The sequence below is a fragment of the Nuphar pumila genome, chromosome 4 (genome assembly GCF_984573655.1).
Source record: "Nuphar pumila chromosome 4, dmNupPumi1.hap1.1, whole genome shotgun sequence".
Taxonomy (NCBI): domain Eukaryota; kingdom Viridiplantae; phylum Streptophyta; class Magnoliopsida; order Nymphaeales; family Nymphaeaceae; genus Nuphar; species Nuphar pumila.
Genome location: NC_143252.1, coordinates 124,397,494 through 124,420,633, shown reverse-complemented (window position 1 = coordinate 124,420,633; position 23,140 = coordinate 124,397,494). Strand labels below are relative to the sequence as shown.

Genomic DNA, 23,140 nt, shown 5'->3' with positions numbered 1-23,140 from the left:
GCACACGAGAAGGGTCAAGATAGGACATGATCCATTATTATATTTGAATGCAAAGTACATAAATATTCTGATAAATGATATGTGAATTTGTAATTGAAATATTGCATGCCTTAGTCATAAGTTGGATATGAGCATGTTTTCTCTTGAGCATAAAGAAAGTGAATGAGAGCATTACATGATAGATTGCATTTTTTCTTCACTTTAGAGTACACTATGAATTATTAGTTTCATACATGCATGCAAATGATCATTTTGTATATGAATGGTTATGAAATTAAATATCATGAATTAACATGAGAATAATTTTTAGTTTCCATGCATACAAGTGATGTAATTATGAATGCCATAAAATGAATGATGTTTTATGTTATTGAATATCATGTTCTTATTATGATGTGGATTCCCTTGACTCTCATTTCTAAAATGATGAGAATTACACTTAATTGCATCATTTCAACTTGAATTGCATTTTTTAAGTTTAGTTTTGGTTTTCTACGGGCATGTGGTTGATGCTCTATAATATTTACATATAACCTCATAGAGGATTGAAGCGAAGCGCAAGTTGCTGCGTGGTCAAAGGCTCTACTCTTACCTACTACGATTCCTGAAGGGATCAAGCAAAAGTTTTGAGATAGTTAAAAGCTTATGTATATTTTACTTTTTGTTTGAATCCTTACATTTAAAGAAGTATAATATTTTAGAATAAGAACATTTTTAAATTCTGTCATTTCATTTCTGTTATGTTCTTGTATATGGTTTAGAATTTTAAATCTTTACGTAACTCCTCAATTATCTTAAATCTTGATACGTTTTGTCTTCCGCATCTCTTTTTCACATGTGAGAAACATTTAGAATAATAGTCTCAATCAAGTTGTGTCTACGGATGATTCTTTAGTGGATCTGATACTGGGAGGCTAGCATACACTCGCACTTGCACTCAGGTGGGTCGTCTAGTATTTAGAACAGTTAGAATGTAGTCATAGATGAACTTGTTGGCATATTACTTTCGAAAACCATGTGAATTATTTATATAATTAAAAATTTTAATTTTTTCTCAAAATGTTGGGTTTGAGAAAGTTTTAAAAAAGTTGAATTTTTTAGGGATGTTATACTGATCATTGGAAGACGACATCCAAACAATGTCATCCACTTTTTGTGTGAAGGAAATCGAAATTAAATCGGCCATGAGGGTAGTTCATTGCTTAAATGCTACGTCCGATGGGTTTCTTCTCAAAATGATGCCCCATTTGCTTGAAGTTGGCATCCAAACGTCATGAACCCTACAAAATTTTCTTTGAGTAGCATGATATAATTCGAGAAACTCCTCTTGAAGAGACCGTTCACCCCGCCACTTGTCCTACCGGAAGAAAGTATGCTTACTGTCACCAACGCATACCCTTAGGAATTGACAAAACTCATTCACCACCACAGTCCACCCCTTCCAAATACCCAACCCCTCATTTCATTTGTGATTCACCGTCCAATTCCAAGGCCAATTGGATAATTCTTATTTTTCAAAAAATATTGTAGACAACTTTTCTTCCTTCTTGCAAATCAACCACAACCATTTTGCAAGGACGGCCATATTAAAACGGTGGACATTGTGTAAACCCAACCCACCATACTCCAATGGTAGAGAGATTACCTTCCAACCCACCAAGGGCCTAAAACTTCCTTCCAAGTTGTCTCAAATAAAATTTTGAAACATTCTTACCAACTTCTTTTCCACTTTTTTAGGCATTTTAAAAAACTGTAAGAAATGTAAAATCATGGTAGAGATTATATAACTAAACAAATTTAATTAACCCATCCTAGATAAAAGGCACGCTGCACAAGATTGTGTTCTCGCACGACGTCCACTCTACTCCAATGCATTCCACCTTTTATATATATATATATATAAACCTTATAGGTATATTATGCTAATTCAATTGATTAAAATGATAAAAACACCTCTAAAAGCACTACTGTTATTGAAATATATGATAACTTCGCTTTTAAATTCAAAAAATTTAAGAGCACATTGTCATGAAAGATGCGTTTAATTTTCCGTTTTGCTATTATTTTGATCCCAGTGTTAAAACATAGTCTCATTTGCCCTAAGAGTAGTGATAACTGATTCAAACAGAATCTTATGTCCAAGCCATCAACAAAGCATTCACAGATGTACAAGATGAACCATAATTACTGGAAGCTTCTAAAATCCGAAAGCATTCTCATATGTACAAAGCATTTGAGGCACGAAAGCACTGGCTTCTTTGCGCTTTCAAGACTTTATGGAAAAATTTGCTGTCAAAAATCAAAAGCTCGTTTTTTCAATATGAAATTTAATTTTTTTGATGTTTGCGATGCATTTAAATGTTAAAAGAGTTGTATTTTCTTTTTAAAATTACATTTTTATTACAAACCTGTATATGGTATTAGGTAAAATGACTAAATGTATATCTTTATCTTATCTTAAATTGTATAAAAGCAGAAACAGTAGTGGAGGTCAAAAAGTTCTCTTTATAACTTTTTGTCTAATGACATTTTTTTTTGGAATGAAATTTTAAATTTTTTGGACACTTTTTTTTTTTAAAAAACCAAGTCTGTAACTTACATAGCACTTTATAATTTTGTGTGTTTTTTTTTTTTTGAGAATGGCACTTTATAATTTTGACACATAATAAATAAATACAAGATTAATTAGGCAATCTTTGAGATAATTAATTGTTGTGGTAGACTCCTATCCTTACAAATTATGATTTTGCTTTAGGCCTCATTATTGCTAAAGAAAAGTATTTACTCACGTGCCCACATTCAAGGGGTGCCTCAAGAAGCTTTAATTATTTTTTATTTTATTTTACATAAAATATTTTAAAATTTTAGAAGACACATCCCTTCCCATTTTCTCAATTTTTGTTCTCAAAAGGTTTGCTAACATTTCTCAAATAATGCCATCATCTTTCTTGTTTTTACGATAATCTCTCTCTCTCTCTCTCTCTCTCTCTCTCTCTCTCTCTCTCTCTCTCTCGTAGCAAGCTGGGGTTAGTCATCTTGGTGAATTCCTCGTCAAGAAAAAGAAAAAATAGGACTTGTTGAGCAGAACCCTTCCAGTACAGCTAAGAAAAATACATGAAGAGCTGCACATCATGACATTGAGGGAACCAATCAACACAAAACTCAATGTAGTTTGTAAACAGTAATTTCTTGACCTAGTGACGGCCTGAAACTCCTGCCACGTGCCATGTAACAAAAACTCGTCAAAAAAAGCATCTTTTAGGTTGATCATAGAAATAACATGGCGTCACTATCAATTTCGATTTAAAGATGCAAGAATATAATCATGAATCAGCTGTCAGCTTATAATCTAATTTAGAGGAGAGAATCACATGTTCCCCATGGACACTCATCTATCGGGCTGCCATCCCAAATATGGATCTATTTGGGTCCCATATTTCAATCATTTAGGATGTGCCAAATTGCTTGGATCTCAGATCCGAGTGGTTGGGTCATATTTTAGTTGAAAATTCAAGCATCTCTAGCCCACATGCGAAGTCATGTCCAAAAGCTCATCCTATTATGCACGTGAAGCATCAAAGATGCAACGACATCTGAAATATCTCCAAGTGGTGATAGACTTCAACTTTCGAATATGTCAAGTGCATAATATGGTAATGTCGGAATATGTTCATGTTTCCTTGATGAACAAATAAATAAATACAGCTTTATTGTCTCTTGTTAAAACAAGCCTCGTTAGAACTCTACATGATTTATCTGTTCCACCACAACAAGAAGCAGAGATGGGAGTCTACAAGCGAGGGGAAAAAAAATCTCTTCACCAGAAACTATATAATTCGGAGAACAAACTAACCCTGCAAAAAGCTTGCATACTTTGCACCAAGGAAAAGTCTCTGGACACAGAGAAGAGCATTCTTGCTCACCTCTGAACTTTCATGATCCATGAGCTTCATCACCCGTTCTTTCACTTTTAGATCAGTCACAATTCCTCTACCAGCTGGATGATACTGGATAAACTGTGATATATCATGACATGCAACAGCAAGAGCCCTTGGATCCAAAGATGTATCAAGTATTGTAATGAGCACACGTAGTATCTGCAATTTGGAAATAAGTACAAACGTTGTAAAAAATGAAACAGTGGAAAGAAAACCAAACAGAATGGAGATAATTGCAGTGTTTCACTTGTGGCCAGTCTAAAACTAGGAAGTGTAGTGATAAAGACAATCGACTTCAGCAAAAGCATGAACAGGGTGTCTAGACAAGCTGGTTTGATACAAAGTCAAATCTTTTACATAACCAGCTGATGTTGAGATTCATGTACTTTGGATTCTTGACATCTGCAAAAGTTAATTTTCCAAGTCCCAGTATATTTGAATTTAACAGTCCTAGAAGTTTCCAAAAAAAAATCCAGATTCTTATTTCTGATACACGTTTCTTTCTTTTTTGTTTTATTGTAATATCGAGTTAGAAATTATGACAATTCACATTACTACAGAATTCCTCAACAAAGTTAGGTTGGACAAATTCTAAATAACAGGAGTACAAATGGAGACGAAAGCCAAGAACTGATCTTCAGAAGTATGTTTACTGATATACATCAACATATATCAATGAATATATCATTCAAGATGAGTTACAGTTTCCAGAGAAGTAATATAAATGGCATCTGGTCTCTGAATTGACCAAAATGCTCACCTTTGTTATATCATATATGCAATTCTCAGTAACAGCTATGTAAAGGTGATCTACCTTTTTCCAGAGCTTTGTGAAATTAGACAACAATTTTGCACTCTAGCAACTTCAGAAAAGCAAATAGAAAAGACACTTTTTTATCAGACTGGTTACAATTTTTATCAGATCCTTCTAAACTTTATTTAGAATAAAATCCTAAACCCGTCTAACAACAATTATATGCTTCACAACATGGCGATTGCAAAAAGAATGTAAGAGAAGCCTTGATTCAGTTTTTACTTTCTAGATATTAATACAAGCTTGAGCATCTGTTGTTAGCAAACCAACTTCTTAAATCATCAAATGAAATTTCACCAATGTATCACAAATGAAATTTTATATGATACTTGAAGGAAAAATAATACCTGAAAGTTGTTCTCTTCAAATTTCGTGATATTCTCACGCCAGAACACCGGATCTTTGTGCATAGGTGACCAATCCAGATGACCGAGAAGCACTTCCTGCTTATACTTGTCAAAAGAACTCAATTGCTTGATATTATCCTTAAGCCCTTCCTCCAGTTGGTTTAATGCATCCAAGAGATCCTACAAGAGAATTTGAAACCAATCAGAACAGGGCCCTGATCTGTCATTTTATTTCCAGATCATAGACAAGATAAAGTAATGACAAAAAGAAAATTCCCATACTTATATGTATGAGTCATGTCTCCCAAAATTGCACCAGAAAAATCTCAACTTCAAATTACAATCAGAATATACCCAAATTTAAGAGAAACAGCTAAAAATACAATATAGTTCTCTCAAGATTCAAGAATAACCACAAAGAGTTTGGCATAATAGTCCATACCAGCCTGACTGGCTAAGTAGGTAGGGATATTTTTTATTGGACCTGTGCCCAACACTTAGACTTGATGGATCAAGCCACACTTTAACCTTTGTTCTCTTCAGTAGGCGGGTGAACCTGCATGAAGATTACCAATCATTGGCCGAGATTGTGTTCAGGTTATGTTCAGCTTAAGCTTGTTGGACTGGATTTATTTCCAAGTTCTACATCTCACGCTACATGGTGATGGCATGGTTGCTTGCACCCACATTTTGGCTGCAACCTATAACCCGCAAACCAGCCTGTCACATGGACATGCCCAACAGGACATGGAACATGCATTTTTGTACAGTTTTCTGTTAATACTATAGAAAGGAACATGACAGGTGTAAATTGAAGTATCCCTGTAACATAGATCACAGTATACTATTTATAGAACTCACTCCAGCATACAAAGATATCTAGGCCCCTAGTGACCTTCGTTAAGATGCTTTTCTAGGCAAAAAGTGAAAAAAATAAAGAATAAAAAAACAAGGATCCTTTATTCTCTCTTTTGATTTTTATCTCTGATAAGATAATAGCTGATTACTTCATTCAGATTGAAATAATTTTCTAAGAAAGATGCATCTATGGGAAAAGCAACTTTCACCAGCTTCTAGTGCACCAACTATTTCGAGGATGCTGTTTTTGACATATTTTGTGCCAACATGAAGTGGTTGTAATTAAACAAGGAGTCTTCACACACCTCACTCAAGATGCACAAATCACACCCACAAATCGCCCAAAGCACAAAAACCACTAAGGACTTATGAAGAACGCAATCACAAAGTGCACATGTACAAGTCCACTATGGGACAATCCAAAAGGCACTAAGGCTTACACAAGCACAAGATTGCATAGAATATCAAAAGAGAGAACACTTAAAAATAATGAATTTATTCATTAAGGAGCTTCAAAGAAGCTTTCAAATACAAGGAGCCTTAAGCCCTTATTTATAGACAAGAAGAGGCCAAGAGGGAGCCTCCAAATAGACGTTGGGAGGCTCCCAACGGTCATATTTGTGACCATTAGAAGTACTCCCAACGACTATAAGAATGCATTTTATAAGAATGCCCTTACATAATGAGATAAAATATAAAAAAATAAAAGAATAATAAAGAAAAACCTATTTTCTAGCATGTACAAAATGACCAAAATGCCCCTGGTGGGCAACCCAAATTACATTATATATATATATATATATATATATATATATATATATATATATATATATATATATATATATATATATATATATATATATATATATATATATATATATATATATATATATATATATATATAACTTAACACCCCCCCTTCAAACTTGAGGTGATGTAACCGTAAATTTGCAAAAACAAAAGAACCCATGTATTTAAAAGTCTTCATAGTCTCCATCATGTTTCTTCATTAGTTCCTTCCATTGAAGGATGTATAGTCTTCAATATTTTTGTTCAATCATTTGCTAAAAAATAGCTCTTCAATACTTAGAAACCTGTAAATAGATCAGCAAACCAAATATCCTAACTATACAAAGGAACATATATATCATAAAAACAAATAACATTTTAAAATATTATTTGTTCAAAATATATTGATATTATGGAAGGAGGCATAAATCATTAATCACTTTAAACATTCATGAAAAACATTTATGGAAATATGCACAATACCCCAATACTTCAAAATGAGAAAGTAAAACCTACTAGAAAAACTTCAAAGTCATGCATACGACGTGAAAAACTCAAGAAACAACCAACACATAAAAAAGTTAACTTTAGGATAATCAACACATATATTTATCAAGAAAAGGCACATTAATGCATGCAAGACATGAAATAAGATTTGTTCAGTAATATTAATACCATGAATAAATGACTCACAAAAAGGTATTTAAATCATAAAATCCCACAAAGAAGAGTATTTGACTTATAAATAGATTTTCTTTTGAGAACAAGTCGTTTTTACACAACAGAAGATATAAGAAATAATTTAAATCATTCAATAAAGGTTAAGATAAGACAAATATAACAAACATGGATCAATCAAAAATTATGTTTTAGAAGCAATATTAATCATGCATATACGAATGAATCATGCAATAGTTTAGAACCAATGAAAGAGCGAATTATGGACCAATAAAAACTTTTTTAAGAGAAAGTAACTTATAAGAGATTTAAAATTTCACAAATCTCACGAAATAATATTTTTGCAAATAGTAATATATATGCAAAATATACAAAGCAGCCTATCATGAAACAAATTTAAAGTGTCCTTAATCATGCAATTAAAGCATATTCGATGCAAAATGCATGAAAATATTTCAATAACCATTTTTCATATAAGGATAAATGAGTAGTAAAAATTCAGAATTTTTGTGGAGAGATTTAAAAAATCTCATATAACACAATGAATGATGTTTGCAAATCTCAACAATAGTTTGGCCATCACAAGCAATCACCTCACTAAACCTCCAATCATCAAAATCAAGTGTACCAGCAACTAGAACAAGAGCATAAACATAAAGCCACTAAAGAACCAAAGACACACACGAAGATGTGTATAACCATCTTTTATCTTCATATAATGACACTCAAAACAAGTGTATCAGCGACTAGAACAAGAGCATGATCATAATGCCAACAATGGGCTAAAATCACACACGAAAGTGTGAGCAGACATCCCTTGTCTACATATAATGACACTTAAAAAATAAGTATATTAACGACTAGATCAAGAGTATAATCATAATGCCATCAATGGGCTAAAAAAACACATACGAAGGTGTGAACAAACATCTTGTGTCTACATATAATGATACTTAAATAAGATGCATAACAAGGAGAAGACAATCGAGGTAAGAAAGCTTGTAATGGAAACACATTAATGTCACAAAAAAAATGTCAATTTTAACAATGCTTCGAAACACCATGGTGATAAATAGAGTTATAAGTGTAATATCTCATAATTTTTCCTCTATTTTAAATTTTAAAACAACAACAACTACGCCTTCATCCCAAAATAATTGGGGTCGGCAATATAAACCAAATAAGAAAATCATTCTGGGTCTTCCACATGAATCCTTCTCCTCCAATAATTTTAAAAGTATAATTTTAATTAAATAATTACATTTGTTTGATCTTCGAAATTGAAAATAATATAAAAAGACACATATGTTAATACATGTGAGCTAACGTCAAATGGATCTAGACCTAGTCCAGGATCCATTGATTGAGATCTATATATATAGGGGCTAACGTCAATATAGATCTAGACATGGTCCAGGATCCATATTGACTAATACCCATGAACATATATATATATATATATATATATATATATGGGCTGAAATCCAAATGGATTTGGTCTTGTGTCATGGGTCCAGCCCAGACTCATAATCCATCCATAAACTTTTAAAATAAAGAGGAATTTAAAGCTTAAATTTAAAGAATATATATATATATTAAAAATAGTCATGATAGGGAAGAGTTCTACCTTTAGTAGAACTCTATCCCAAAACTATCTAGAGGGGTGAGTCACCCCATAAGAAGAAACCTCTTTCATTATAAAGAGAGAGGCTGAGCCTCTCTCTAAGAAACGTCTAGCTAGAAAAAAAATTAAGAGAGAAAGAGAGCTGAGCTGAAAGAGAAAGGAAGAGAGAGAGAAGGAAATTGTGTTCTCTTGCTTCGACACCTGTTCTGCCTTCTTTTCTTCCTCTTTTCGTGTTTTAGAAACAAAAAGGTACGGGTTCTTCTCTTTTTTCGATAGAATGAGGGTTTAGCATGGCGTAAATTGCATGGATTTAAGGGAAAATCATGTCTGCAATTTTTTGCATATATAATACATGTATTTTCAGTGTTCTTGATGCTTAAATCTAATTTTCTACATACCTGAAAATGTCTGCAATTTTCTGCATGTATTAAACATGTATTTTCAGCATTCTTGATGCTTAAATCTAATTTTCTGAATACCTGAACATGTTTGCAATTTTCTGCATACACAGAATATGTATTTTCTGTATTCTTGATGCTTTTCTTGATTTTCGGCATGTCTGCGATTTTCTGCATGCACAAAATATGTATTTTTTGTATTCTTTATGTTTTTCTTGATTTTCAGTATGCCGGTGATTTTCTGCATGCACCGCATATGTATTTTCTGTATTCTTGATGTTTATCTTGATTTTCAGCATGCCTGCGATTTTCTGCATGCACAGAATATGTATTTTCTGCATTCCTATGTCACATGGGTGCAGGTGCGGGTGCAGGGATGCGGCACTTCCAAAAAACCCGGGTGCGGGGGTGCGGCAAAAATATAAAAAATTATATATACATATACATTATATATATACACCAAAAGTTGGACATAAATGACCCTAGGTGCGTTGACTGCACCCAGGGTCAGGTTGACCACATCGGGTGCGGGTGCGGCACCTAGTTGGAGAATCCCTGTGACATATAGGGCAAAAAAAAATTTCTTGGCATTTTTTTGTCTTAAAAATTGGACAAAAATGACCCTGGGTGCGTTGGTCGGGTTGACCGCACCTGGTGCCGCACCCGCGACGCGTCGCATCGACGCGGGTGTGGCACCCTGCTAGCCGAATCTGTGACATAGCTGCATTCTTGTTTTTCTTGATTTTCAGCATGCTTGTGATTTCCTGCATACACAACATATGTATTTTCTGTATTCTTGATGTTTTTCTTGATTTTCAGCATGTCTGCGCTTTTCTGCATGCACATAATATGTATTTTCTGTATTCTTGATGCTTTTCTTGATTTTCTGCATGTGTTTTATACATTTTTGACAAATTTCAGCAGTATATATTTGTCTGCGTTCTTGGAATAGTTATGCAGCAGAATATATATACGTATATATATGATGTCTGCGATCTTGGATAAGATTCACAGCACAGAAAAAGTTATATATAGGTTGTCTCTGCTATTTGCTATATGTGTCATGTTGTCTGTGCTATTTGCTATCTGCATCATGTTGTCTATGCTATTCGCTATATGCGTCATGTTGTCTGTGTTATTTGTCATTTGTGTTACATACTGTCTGCGTTCTTAAGACAAATTAACAGCAGAATATTGAACTACCCAAGTATGAGCCTTGTGTAATGCATATAATTCTATTTTCATAGCTTCTACCAATTCTTTTATGTTTTTAGCTTCTTTGTAGTTAGATGGTTCATGATATGAATGAATTGCTAGAAGGCAAGCCCTATAGTTTGGAAAAAATGATTCATAAGAGACAAGCCTATTTGGAGGCTTATGCATTCGTTCAGATCTTCTAATACTAATTTCTTCAACATTTGTTGATTGATTGTACCTTTCAAAATCACATAGATGCTCCCCATTATCTCGTGTAGAGTATTGTAAGAGATTATGAGTTGGTTATCTTTCTTCACTTGAGTCATTAATAGACTCAAAAATATCAATATCATTATTATCAACACTTTCATTATTTGATTTAGGTAACAAATAAAATAAGAAGGCATACTCGGATTCTTCCTTAAGTTTTTCAAAATTAAATCCATTTTCATTTTCAAGAAATGTAACATTTCTAGAGACATAAAGTTTATCATTTGTTTGATCATAACGTCAATAGCCTTTTTTATTTTCGGCATATTCAAGAAAAACACATTTTATAGCTTTAGGAGAGAGTTTGTTATATTTTTCAAGAAGCACAAAACATTTACATCCAAATACCCTTTGCCTTTTTAAATCGGAAGAGATATTAAAAAGCTTTTTAATAGGGGATTTTCCAAAGTTTGAGAAGGCATTCTATTTATTAGATATATCGCGGTAAGAGCAGCTTCGGCCCAATTTTTTTTTGGAATTTCTTTAGAAATAAGTAGGATCCTAGTAGTTTCAATAATGTGGCGATGCTTTCTTTCGAAAATATCATTTTGTTGAGGGTTCTAGTACAAGATATTTGATGTAAAATACCATGAGTTTTTAGATATAGTTGAAATTTATTTGAAAGAAACTCTTCCCCTGAGTCGAAGCGGAAGACTTTAATATTTGTTTTAAATTGATTTTTAACTAAATTATAAAAAAAATTAAAACATGAAAAAAACTTCATATTTGAGTTTAAGTATATCCAAGTATGTCTACTAAAATCATCTATGAATGTAACATAATATGAATAGCAACCTTTTGACATAACAAAAGCGAGACCCCATACATCCGAGTGCACTAATTCAAAGATTTCATTAGTCAAGGAAGTTCTAGATCCAAAAGGCATCATTTGCATTTTTCCAAGTATACAATCTTCACATACAAAATCTTTATCTTTAAAAAAAATCAAAAATAAAAAATAAAATAATTTGGATATACTTGAGTGTCCTAATCATTTATGCCAAAGATCTAAATTAATGTCTTTGACATGATTACAAAAAGAGTTTTTGGGTAAACACAAGAAATCCATACAGTAAAGATCTCCTATTCTATGACATTGCTTAATTAGCTTCCCTGACTGAAAATCCTGCACCCAACAAGCCTTAGGCGAGAAGAATACTTTACACTCACAATCGAAAATTTGAGATACCTAAAAAAGGTTTAAACCTAATTTTGGAATTACCCTCACATTTAAAAAAAAAAAGTTTTTTGAAACATTGTTGAGGTTTTCTATACTTTTAACTTTTAAAGAAGTATCATTGGCGGTTGATACACATGAAAAATACGAATTAGTGCAATCGGATAATAGACTCATTATGAGTCATGTGAAAAGAGGCACTCGAATCCAAAATCCAAGAAGACTTACCTAAAAGAAAAAGAAGAGGAGATGGCGGCGCCGGATGTAGAAGAAGCGGCTTTAAGAATTTGTGAGACGGCCTTTGCTATTTGGGCAATCGTCAAATAATTGAAGTTGGACCCTTTCTTGGATTCTTGAGGTTCTTCACTTACAGCGGCCACTTTCTTGAACTTGAGACAATCCGGTTTCTTACAATGATGACAAATGATTTTACCTTTGTATCCTCCCCCATTATGTCCTTCTCCATTGATTTTTTTTTAAAGTGAGGTGGTTTATAAGTTTTTACAAAACTTTTAGGTCTCAATATAGCAAGAACCTCATCATTAGACTTGTGCATTTCAAGTCTTGTTTCTTCTTGGCAAATTTTAGCAAGAGCCTCACTTGTAGAAGGAGTCGAAGTCCTATGAAGCAAGGAGAACCTAACTTGCTCAAATTCCAGTCGGAGGCCATAAAGAAAAGAGAAAAGGTTTTCTCTTTCAACTTGCAATTTTCTCATTTCGATAGCCGAATCTTTCCATTTTGGTTCTAACATTGCTAGTTCATCCCAAATAGGAGATAAAATACCATAAAAATCTCTTACAATTTTATCTCCTTGTTTGGTATTACGCACCTTGTATTGAAGATAATATAGCCTAGCCATATCCTTTTGGATAGAGGTTCTCTTTAAAAAAAATCATGCATCACATGCCCTTTTAAATTTGATGATGTTGGTGGCGATTTTGAACTCCATGGTATTCATGAACCATGAGAGAACTTGAGCATTGCTAAATTCCCAATCCTCTAACTTGTTTTGATATTCTTGCAAAGCTTTCTCCTTTTCTTCTTCGGATAGAGTTTTGACTTGATCTCCTTCTCTTGTCAATTTAAGTTGAGGTTCATTAGTGGTTCCACTAACAAAACCCCAAAGCTTTTTACCTTTGATGTGATTCTCCATAACGGCCGCCCACATCAAATAGTTGTTTTCGTTGAGCTTGTAAGAGATGATGGACGCATAATCTCCACAAGGAGAGCAATCCCAAGATAGCTTTCACTATTTCAAGAACCTCGTTTTGATACCATGTAATGAAACAAGAGTGCACAATTACAATGCCAATGATGGGCTATACAAGTGCACAAGTATAATATTGTCTCTAATGGATCGATGACAATCTCATAAAAGAGATACACAAAAAGAACAAAATCCTCAAAGAGCACAAAGCTCACAAGAGCACAATAGAAAAAGATATTGTATTAAACACACCAAATGCTTTAGAAAAGCATAGCTATACAAAAAGAGGCGAGGCTTTATAGAGCCTCATTATGGCCATTGGGGGCAGTCCAATGACAGGTTGGACTGCCATCCCAACAATCCATATGGCTTTTCAGTAAAAAACAGAAAACTAAAAAAACAAAAAAAGACCTTACAGTCCCTAATGGACTTAAATAAAAATACATATTATGAAATGACCAAAATACCCCTGATATATGTATATTGTATAAATATACGTATATCAGATAGGTATAAATATATACACAATATTTTAACTGGAGGCTCCCAACGGTCATATTTGTGACCATTGGGAGTACTCCCAACGACTATAAGAAGGCATTTTACAAGAATGTCCATACATAATACGATAAAATACAAAAATTATATTATATTATTAATTATAGTTATATATACATATATCTTGAATATATATATATATAACTATCTATGAAATTATGCATATAACTTAACAGTGGTTTTATGGCAAATTTTACAACGATCTAGGGAGAAGCATAGCCACAAGCCATACATTTGAATGTTCAAAAAAGGAAAATCCATTTTGTGCATATGCCAGAAAAAATAGTTATTGCTATTCTTAACAATGGTTAAAACTTCAAAGTGGTTTATAAGCATACCTGAGATCTCTTCATCAATCAATTAGAATCAGGATTTTCTCCTCTTTCTCTTGGTGGATAGAAAAGTACAGTAATTTGGCGATCACTAAAGATAAAGAACACTGGACTATCTTACTAGACTTTAAGTTAAATATCGAGCTCGCAAATTACCTCATCACTCCAAGCTTGTGCTTTTAAACTCTGAACAACCTGTGGCAGTCCAAAATCTACCATCTGAGCCCCAAAAGTTCCCTTCGGCAGCAAATTCTTAAGGGTGAGGATAACAACCCTTACAACCTACACAAAAAATGATAATTTAGATGATCATAATCGAGTAAGAGACAGTCAATAATATTTCACGGTAAAGTTTAACATAATACAAAATCTCACCTTCTCCTTGGTGGAGCTTTTGGCGACTTCTACTAAACGTGGCAGTGACCTTGTGGTAGCTAGGAAGTCTACTGCTGCATCATAGTATGACAGGAGCCAAATACAGAGGCATGTTTCATATAGGAGCTACAGAAAACAATACGAAATTGTTGGTTTCATGATTAAACAAAGTGTATGAGATCATTAAATGAATAGATTCATGCATTCCTCCAAACTATTTCTCAAAGAAATAAGATCAGCATCAGCACCCCTTATTTATGAACTGGACAACCGAGGAGAGGATAATATATAAAACTAAAACCATTTATTTTATTTCTAAAAGATAAAGATTTCCAATTATAGAACAGTTCCAGGCTTCAAAAAGTTGAAGCATGAAACATGAAAACAACAATAAGCAACATAGAATAAGACTGAACCAACTATTAGTCCAGCCAAAATGTCTACTTCAAAAGAAAATGCCCCCACAGAAAAGAGATGCCAAATGTAAATGTTGTGCCACTTTCACATAATAGTTGACAGTCCTTGATTGATTAGTAGCGTTGTGAAGATCTTAACATGTCCAGCCAGGCAGCAAATCATCCTGCTGGACCCATGGGAGAATTTACAATCAGTTTTACAAGGGAAACCTTGCCATTGTCCACAAATTATGTTTTTAGCATTTATCTTGTAGCGGATTCAACATCTAAATTAGGAATGATGAAAGAGCAGCAACTTCTAAAAGCTAAATGGATTTGCTGTATAAATCAGTCTAATCCTATCCACCATGAAATTGTCCATTACTTTTCATCTTAAACATTTTTTTTGAGAGGCAAAATTTCTATTTATTCAGTACTTATCCGTTTTGTACATGATGCAGGGACCACCCTGTTACAATATTGTTACATTTTACATAGAGAGTTTGTGAACTCTCCAAACCTTCAACCGAGTTTACGTTACATTAGCCTTGGCTGCACTAAGGCCCAGCCATGCTCCTTGACGTTTCTCGTAGTTCTCTTGAGAATCAATTCTACCCTCAACAACCTGCATGTTTGGAGTAGCACCTTCAAAAATGACTTCATTTTGGTGCATCCAAAGCTGCCTCCAAGTAGCCAATACCCAACACCTCCATTCATGCCCCCCCCCCCCCCCCCCCCCCGCCCCCATTCATGGTTCCTTTCGCATAACCTGCATTTGCTCGCTAGACTGAATCCCAAAGTTTGCAAATGGCTCTGTTTTCACTTTGCCATGAAGCACCAGCCACTCAAGTAGTGAGGATCTTGGGGGCAATCCTTCCCCCCAAAGACTTTTCTTGGGCAGCCAAGTAACCATAGGCGTGCCCAGAGCCTCATAGCATGACACAACTGAAAACTGTCCTCTCCTATCGTGCACCCACCGTAACACGTCTTTGCTGCCCGTGAGTTGCACTCCTTCCAACATACTCATAAGGTCTTGTAGCTTCTGAATGGTGGTGCTACTGTGGCCACACCCTATGCTGATCTCCCAACCTCTTGCGCTCAACCATAAGTCGCCCACCATGGCCTCCATACCTCTACATATGTGAAAAAGCTCCCGGAATTTATGTCTTAGCGGAATCTCCATGATCTATGCATCCTGCCAAAAGCTTGTGTTGTTCCACCTACCTACCTCAACTCATACACATTGCATAAAACTATTCAGCCTTAGCCAACCCCTTCCAGAAACCCGACCCCAGCTTCGACTTGGAGTTTTCAACCCATTGCCATGGCCACCACCCAGGAATATAGTATTTACTCTAGCAAATTTTTAACTTGTCCTTCTTCCATAGCAACCAGCCACCACCATTTAATGAGCAGAGCATCATTAAAGCGCCCTAGATCTTTAATTCCAAGCCCTCCCCTCTGCGACCACCTCCCATCTTAAATATTAATAGACTCAAAAGCTAAAATTAACAAGCTACCACCATATAAGAATTAATAAAAGGATAACTCGAACCATGGACTCCATACACCTTCCTTTTAATTCTATTTTGGGGTTTGATGTGGATCCAAATTTTGAAGAACCTGTTCCGAATCCATTGCCCTAAGTCCTTGATGTGGACCAAATCACGGGTGAGCTCGATCCAGCTCCAAGGGTCCAAAATATGCAAACGGATCCTAGTATGACTGATCCGGGATCCAAGCTCTAGTTGCTTCGTGTGGGATCCACTTTGTGTCACGAAATGGTACGAATTACAATGCAATTGGTGAATAACTCGTCATAATGGACAGTAAAAATTAAAAGAAAAAATACATATAAACATCACTACAAATACACTCAACACACAAAACTAATACTACTCATCACTCTCACACACTTACACATGCACACATATCCAGAGGAAGAAGTAAAGGAAGAGAGGGAGGAAGCCCTCTCAAATAACCAAAGGGAGAGACCTCTCAATGGCTAGAATTCTAGCTGTAGTCCCCTATATATATTTATAATAAATAAATATATATAATATATTCAAATATATACATATAGTATGTATATAAAAATACATACATAAACATGTATATGTACAAACAATATACATATATATACAAAAGAGTACATTGATCTTAACACTCCCCCTCAAACTTACAGTGTAAGTTTGCAAATACAAACAAATAGCCCTTTACATAAAATATCATCATTTGTCTTCATCAAGATCTTCTATTCATTGCTTTCTTAAGGAGTGCTCTTGATCTTCAATCACATGCTCTAAACAGGTCTTTAGGATTTCCAATATCATCAAAGCTTGAAAACTTGTAAATAAAGCTCACAACAAAAAAATCCCAATTATACACATATATTTATATATCATAAGATTTCAAAAGATTAATAATTATATATTAAGGAGAGAGGATAGTCAAGCACATATACTGTATATAAAGTTATTTTAGCATCATTTAACATGCACAAATCACACGATAAACTTTTTATCGCTTTAATCATTCATGAGAATATGCATTATTTAAAGTAAATACACATATATTTATCATATAAAAGACATGATCATTAAAGAAATAACTCACAAAAGAGTTAAAATCACAAGATAGTTTTACACAACAGAAGACATACAAGAGTGCTAAAGAAACATTAATTTTTCAAAAGATAATACTAAGTGTCAAATACACACAATAGCCACTATGGGCATACACGAGATTTCACTAATGAAATGCTTGGAAAAGCATATAATGAAATATGTGGAATTACAAAAACAAAGTGAAAAGCACATACAAGTCCAAGCATGGACAACACAAAGACATAGAGGCACAATACAAGCACAAAAGTGCATAAGCACAAATCCCCTATGAGACAATACAAAGGGCAACAAAAGCAAAAAATATATATTTGGTTAATTGAATATATGCTTGAAAAAAATATAACCTTATGCAAATTATGCAAGACAATTAATCATGTAATAACTCATACAACTAAAGCATATACAATGAAAAATGTATGAAAATATTTCAACAACCATTTTTCATAAAAGAGCAAATGAGTTTAGAAAAATTACGAAGAGATTTTAAAAATCTCATACATCATAATGAATAAATTTTGCAAATTAAAACACTTGTTTGACCATCACAAGCAATCACCTCACTAGACCTACAAACCTCAAAATTTAAGTATATCAGCCACTAGAACAAGAGCGCAATTATAAATGTCAGCAACAATCATTTCTGTAACCATGCACAAGCAATACAGGGCTCCCTGACAATACACATTAAGAGATCAATAAAAAATGTCAACAACAATCATCTTTGTGATCATGCACATGCAATACAGGGCTCTCTGACAATACAAAACAGCTACAATCCACAAAAGGTATGGATAACTCACCTTACAAATGATTGTAAAATTGTAAACAACATCAGTTTCAACGGGTGCACATACTTTACCACACTGATAATCCAAAATTTCTTATAAACAACATCAGTTTCAACGGGTGCACATACCTCACCACACCGATAAACGTCTTTTATCTATATATAATGACACTTAGATAAGAGACATAACAAGGAGAAAATACTCGAGGTAAGAAAGCTTATAATGTAAACACACTAATGTTACCAATAAGAATATCAATTTTAACAATCTTTCGAAACATCATGGTTTTAAATAATAGATTGTCATTACAGATAAATAGAGTTATAAGCATCCATAATAATAACGATGACCAGATAACAAATGAGTAACATAACACACTCACAAATCCAAAGATTAAACAACCGTCATTTAGAACCAAACCACAAGTTGACAATCTAAATTGACATAAAACAAGGTGCACACAACTCACCCCAATAAACAACTTTGAATCAAATAACAAGGCCAAGAAAAATGATGCATTATATAAATTTATGTGATGGACAATTCGAAAGTCATAAAAAGGCAATACATAATCACATAATTCAATTTCCAAATTGGTGAGTTCATATCAAATATCTATTTGAAAAGACAAGTTTCAAATCAAATCCAATAAAGTTAGGTACAAACCTTAGCATAAGAATTGGTGCAATCATAAAAACAACAATATTTTAATTGATGCAATTATATGCAATACATAATGTCTTATGACAAGTGGACTAAGTACATCAAATACAAAAGATCAACAAGTCTCATTAAAGAGACAAGAACACATATGATAAAAAGCTAGAACTAAATCATCAATCTACTATGAAGCAATTGAAGACAATCACATGGAGATTCCCAAAGAGTTATATATATATAAAAACTTAAGTGCACTAGTGTACAAGCACACAAATACAAAGCCATTAGTGGGTGAGATACAAAGAGCCAACTAAGGGCTACATACAATCCTTACAAAGAGCAACAAGAGACATAAAAACAATATAGATGTTTTTTGATAAAATACTCCCAAAGAACCATAAAGATCCACATATATATGATCACACCAAACAATAAATTTTTCTCATAATGTAACATTCTTCAATAAGCATCATGTAGAATATCAATACGCAAGAGGGAAATCACAAAACACAATTTTTTTTATATGATAACAAGTCATGCTTATGTCATTCAATATAGTCTTCTTAAGGCATATACCAAAAAAAAGAAAATCTTAATCCAACACGTGTCATTTGAAAATAATCTTCACTTAATAGAGCAATATTGCTCAAATATTTATGAAATAACATATTAAAAAAGGCCTCATTAGAAATAGATCACGATAAAGGATCATGCTTGATCACATCAAAATATATTAAAATTTTCAAAGATAGTCTATATGAATTTTAGTTTTTTGCAAAACACATAATATTTTAAGAAGCCACATATTCAACTTGAGTGGATAACTACAAAGGTGTAAAGATTCAATCACGAACCACAAAATCCACCAATCTTCAACTTGAGTAGATAACAAAGGTGTTCTCTAAGGAACACACTTACACAACCCACAAAAGTGTTTTAAAAGAACACACTCACAAATCCCACAAAGGGGATACATAATAAGGCAAAATATATTTTATTCAATAGAATGAGTGTCTAAAAACATATATATCTTTGCAAAATATAGTTTTTCACTTCACATATTCATAATCTAAGGCATATTAAACCACAACAATTTCTTCATACTTCAACAAAATTATTTATTTTTAACATAACTCCTTTTTTAAAACTTACCATACATATGAAAAACAAGAAGCCAAACATACAGATCGGAATGTGAAATCCTTGAATCCATATAAACCTCACTAAAATATAAAAAGAAAAAAATACATATAAACCTCACTAAAATATAAAAAGAAAAAAATACATATAAACCTCACTACAAATACACTCAACACACAAACCTAATACTACACATCACTCTCACACACTAACACATGCACACACATCCCTTTTTATAGAGGAATGAAAGAAGTAAAGGAAGAGAGGGAGGAAGCCCTCTCAAATAACCAAAGGGAGAGACGTCCGAATGGCTAGAATTCTACCCGTTGGACTAAGTCAACTTATTTTACTTAGTCCCCTATATGTATATAATAAATAAATATATATATATATATAATATATATAATATATTCAAATATATACATGTAGTACACTAGGAGATACGTAAGAAGGTAAGTGTTGCACCCATTGAAAATAAGATGCGAGAGAATCGTTTACGGTGGTTTGGACATATTCGGCGAAGGCCTAATGATGCTCCAGATAGAAGGTTGGAGAAATGGGAAAATATATTAGTTAAAAGAGGTCGGGGTAGGCCTAGGAAGACTTGGATGGAGATGATAGGAAAGGATATGAATGCTTTGAACCTCACCGAGGACATGGCATTGGATAAAAATGATTGGAGGAAAAGGATTCATGTGGAAGACCCAAAATGAATTTCTTTTTTGGTTCATATCGCTGACCCCAATTGTTTTGGGATGAAGGCGTAGTTGTTGTTGTTGTTGTTGTTGTATACATGTAGTATGTATATATATATATAAAGATATATGCATAAACATGTATATATATATATATATATATATATTGATCTTAACACCCTGGAAACGCCACATCAACATTGCAGCCACCTCAGCCGTGTGGGACCCATCCTTGGGTGCCCTCTCATAATTAATGCAGATATTGAATGCAAGTGAGACCCACACGGGGCTTCCCCTCTAGAAGACTCCATGGAAGGACATGTGGGTCCCACTCACCTTGGCACCCCAAGGTATTTAAGTCCTCTAGGGGACTCATGCAGCCTCTTGGGGTCTCTCCTTAATGGATCTTGGAGGAGCCCAAGTGATCCTTGTGAATTGAGCTCTACAATGATGAGCCAAGGGAAGTTTGATCTAAGTAGCAGGTTTATTTAGAATTATTTTCTAATTTAATTTGCTTTGTTTATTGTGAAGCTTTTATGAGAGCTCCCTTTGCCTATAAAAGGGGCTCAATTTGGGTTTTTTGCAGGTTGGACTGGGTTTAGGGAAAACATATCCAGTCTGTAAAATTCATCTCCATACAGAGATATGATAAAATTGAGATTCTTAGAGGGTTTGAACTAGGGATCCTAAGGAAGCTTGGGTCAACCCGAATGATTTACGTTTTGGGTTGGGCGACTTTGACAAGTCTGATGAAATTTCAGCTCCGTCAGAAAACATGTTCTAAACAGACTTGGGTTTAGGGGGTTCCAAGCTTGGGAAAGGCTTAAGGATGGGGTTCTAACCAATGTTGTTTGTATCGTTACTTTTTAGAAAAATAATGCAATAAACACTCGTATCGATACAATATGAGTGTGTATCATATCCATATCGTATGATTCGAGCATGTATTCACATCGTACGATACAGTGTTGACGCACTTTAAAAAGAGCCAAAAAATAATTTCGCATTTTTGGGTTTTAGACACCTCTTGAAGGCCGACTCTCATTTGTATAGAGGTCATTAGAGAGGTACCCACATACCCTAAGAGCCATGAGAGCGATTTGGGGGTTGATTCGTGCACAATGAAGAGGGCTTTTGTGATTTCATCAAATAAGAATGCATTTCCACCATTTTTTCACTCAAGGAAGTGGGTTAAGGTAAAAAAAAAAAACTATTAATATTTTGCATTGTTCTTGTGAGATAGTTGATTATTGATGATGTCTTATGTAGCTCATAGAGACATAAATGCTTCAAATGTGATTTTATAGTTGCATTTTGTACATTTTATCATTTTTTTGTGTGTTATGATTTTTTAGAATTTTTGTAACTTTTTTTATTTTTTTAGAATTGTGTAATTTTTTTTTCAAAATTTATAAATTTTTACAGTACAATATGGTATGTATCTTATTTTGTGCCTGACCGATACAAGTTATGATACGATACTTACAGCCTTGGTTCTAACGACTTACAAGACTTAGTCCAGGTATGCTAAGGCTTGCCGAAGGTTTGGGTCATCCGGGGTTGGCCAGGGTTCCACAGTTTAGGCTGGGAAGGGTCAAATCCTCCAAGTTGCTAGCGCAATCCACACGAACTGATTGGAGTTGGTCGCTTGAACTTAGTCTTTAGGCAAATCAGACCCAATGGGGATCTAATCACCTTTAATTGACAAAGAAGAGCCCTTAGAAAGGGTGACACGAGTCCGGGGGCACGGACTTGCAAGGGGGTAAGATAGAGGGACATCCACTAAGAGACATGATAGAGAGAAGGAAGAGAGACAATTTTTAGAGAGGCTTCTATTTCATTTTCATAAAGCAGCTTTGTGTGGAGAACCACATGTCCAAGCTTGTGGAGAGCTTCCAACACATGTCGAACCTGTTGCAGCAAATGCAAGATAGCCTACAAGTTGCACAGTAGAAGCATCTCTGACCCGCTACCAAAAGTGGGGGTCTCGAGAAGCATGTTGATCCCCCGACATATGAATCGACTCCAATACCGCAACCCATCGACAAAACCGACGAGAGTGATCTAGACATCATCACCAAGGCAAAGGAGGCTCAAGAATCCGTGTGTGGATCGCGCAATCGGGCACGCGTGAAAACGACACATGCATGCGAATTCGTGTCACTTTGCTGCCGAGGATGGTGAAAACTTATTCTCCCATTCTCATGGAAAGGAACTCGCATGATGAGACATGAAAGGCCCAAAGGCCAAATGTAAACCAAGTGAATCCCTCT

General features: G+C 34.3%; 1 protein-coding gene across 1 annotated transcript in view; it reads right to left on the bottom strand.

Moving 5' to 3' along the window:
• Positions 1-3,599: 3,599 nt before the first annotated feature.
• LOC149840911 (putative V-type proton ATPase subunit H) overlaps positions 3,600-23,140 on the bottom strand; it is a 46,317-nt gene continuing 26,776 nt past the window's right edge. Inside the window, exons 9-12 of the mRNA XM_090004587.1 lie at positions 14,563-14,688; positions 14,344-14,469; positions 5,100-5,279; positions 3,600-4,097 (exon numbers count right to left, since the gene is read on the bottom strand). Of these exons, the coding sequence (XP_089860713.1) occupies positions 3,849-4,097; positions 5,100-5,279; positions 14,344-14,469; positions 14,563-14,688 (681 nt within the window). The 3' untranslated portion in view covers positions 3,600-3,848. The remainder of the gene's footprint in view (positions 4,098-5,099; positions 5,280-14,343; positions 14,470-14,562; positions 14,689-23,140) is intronic.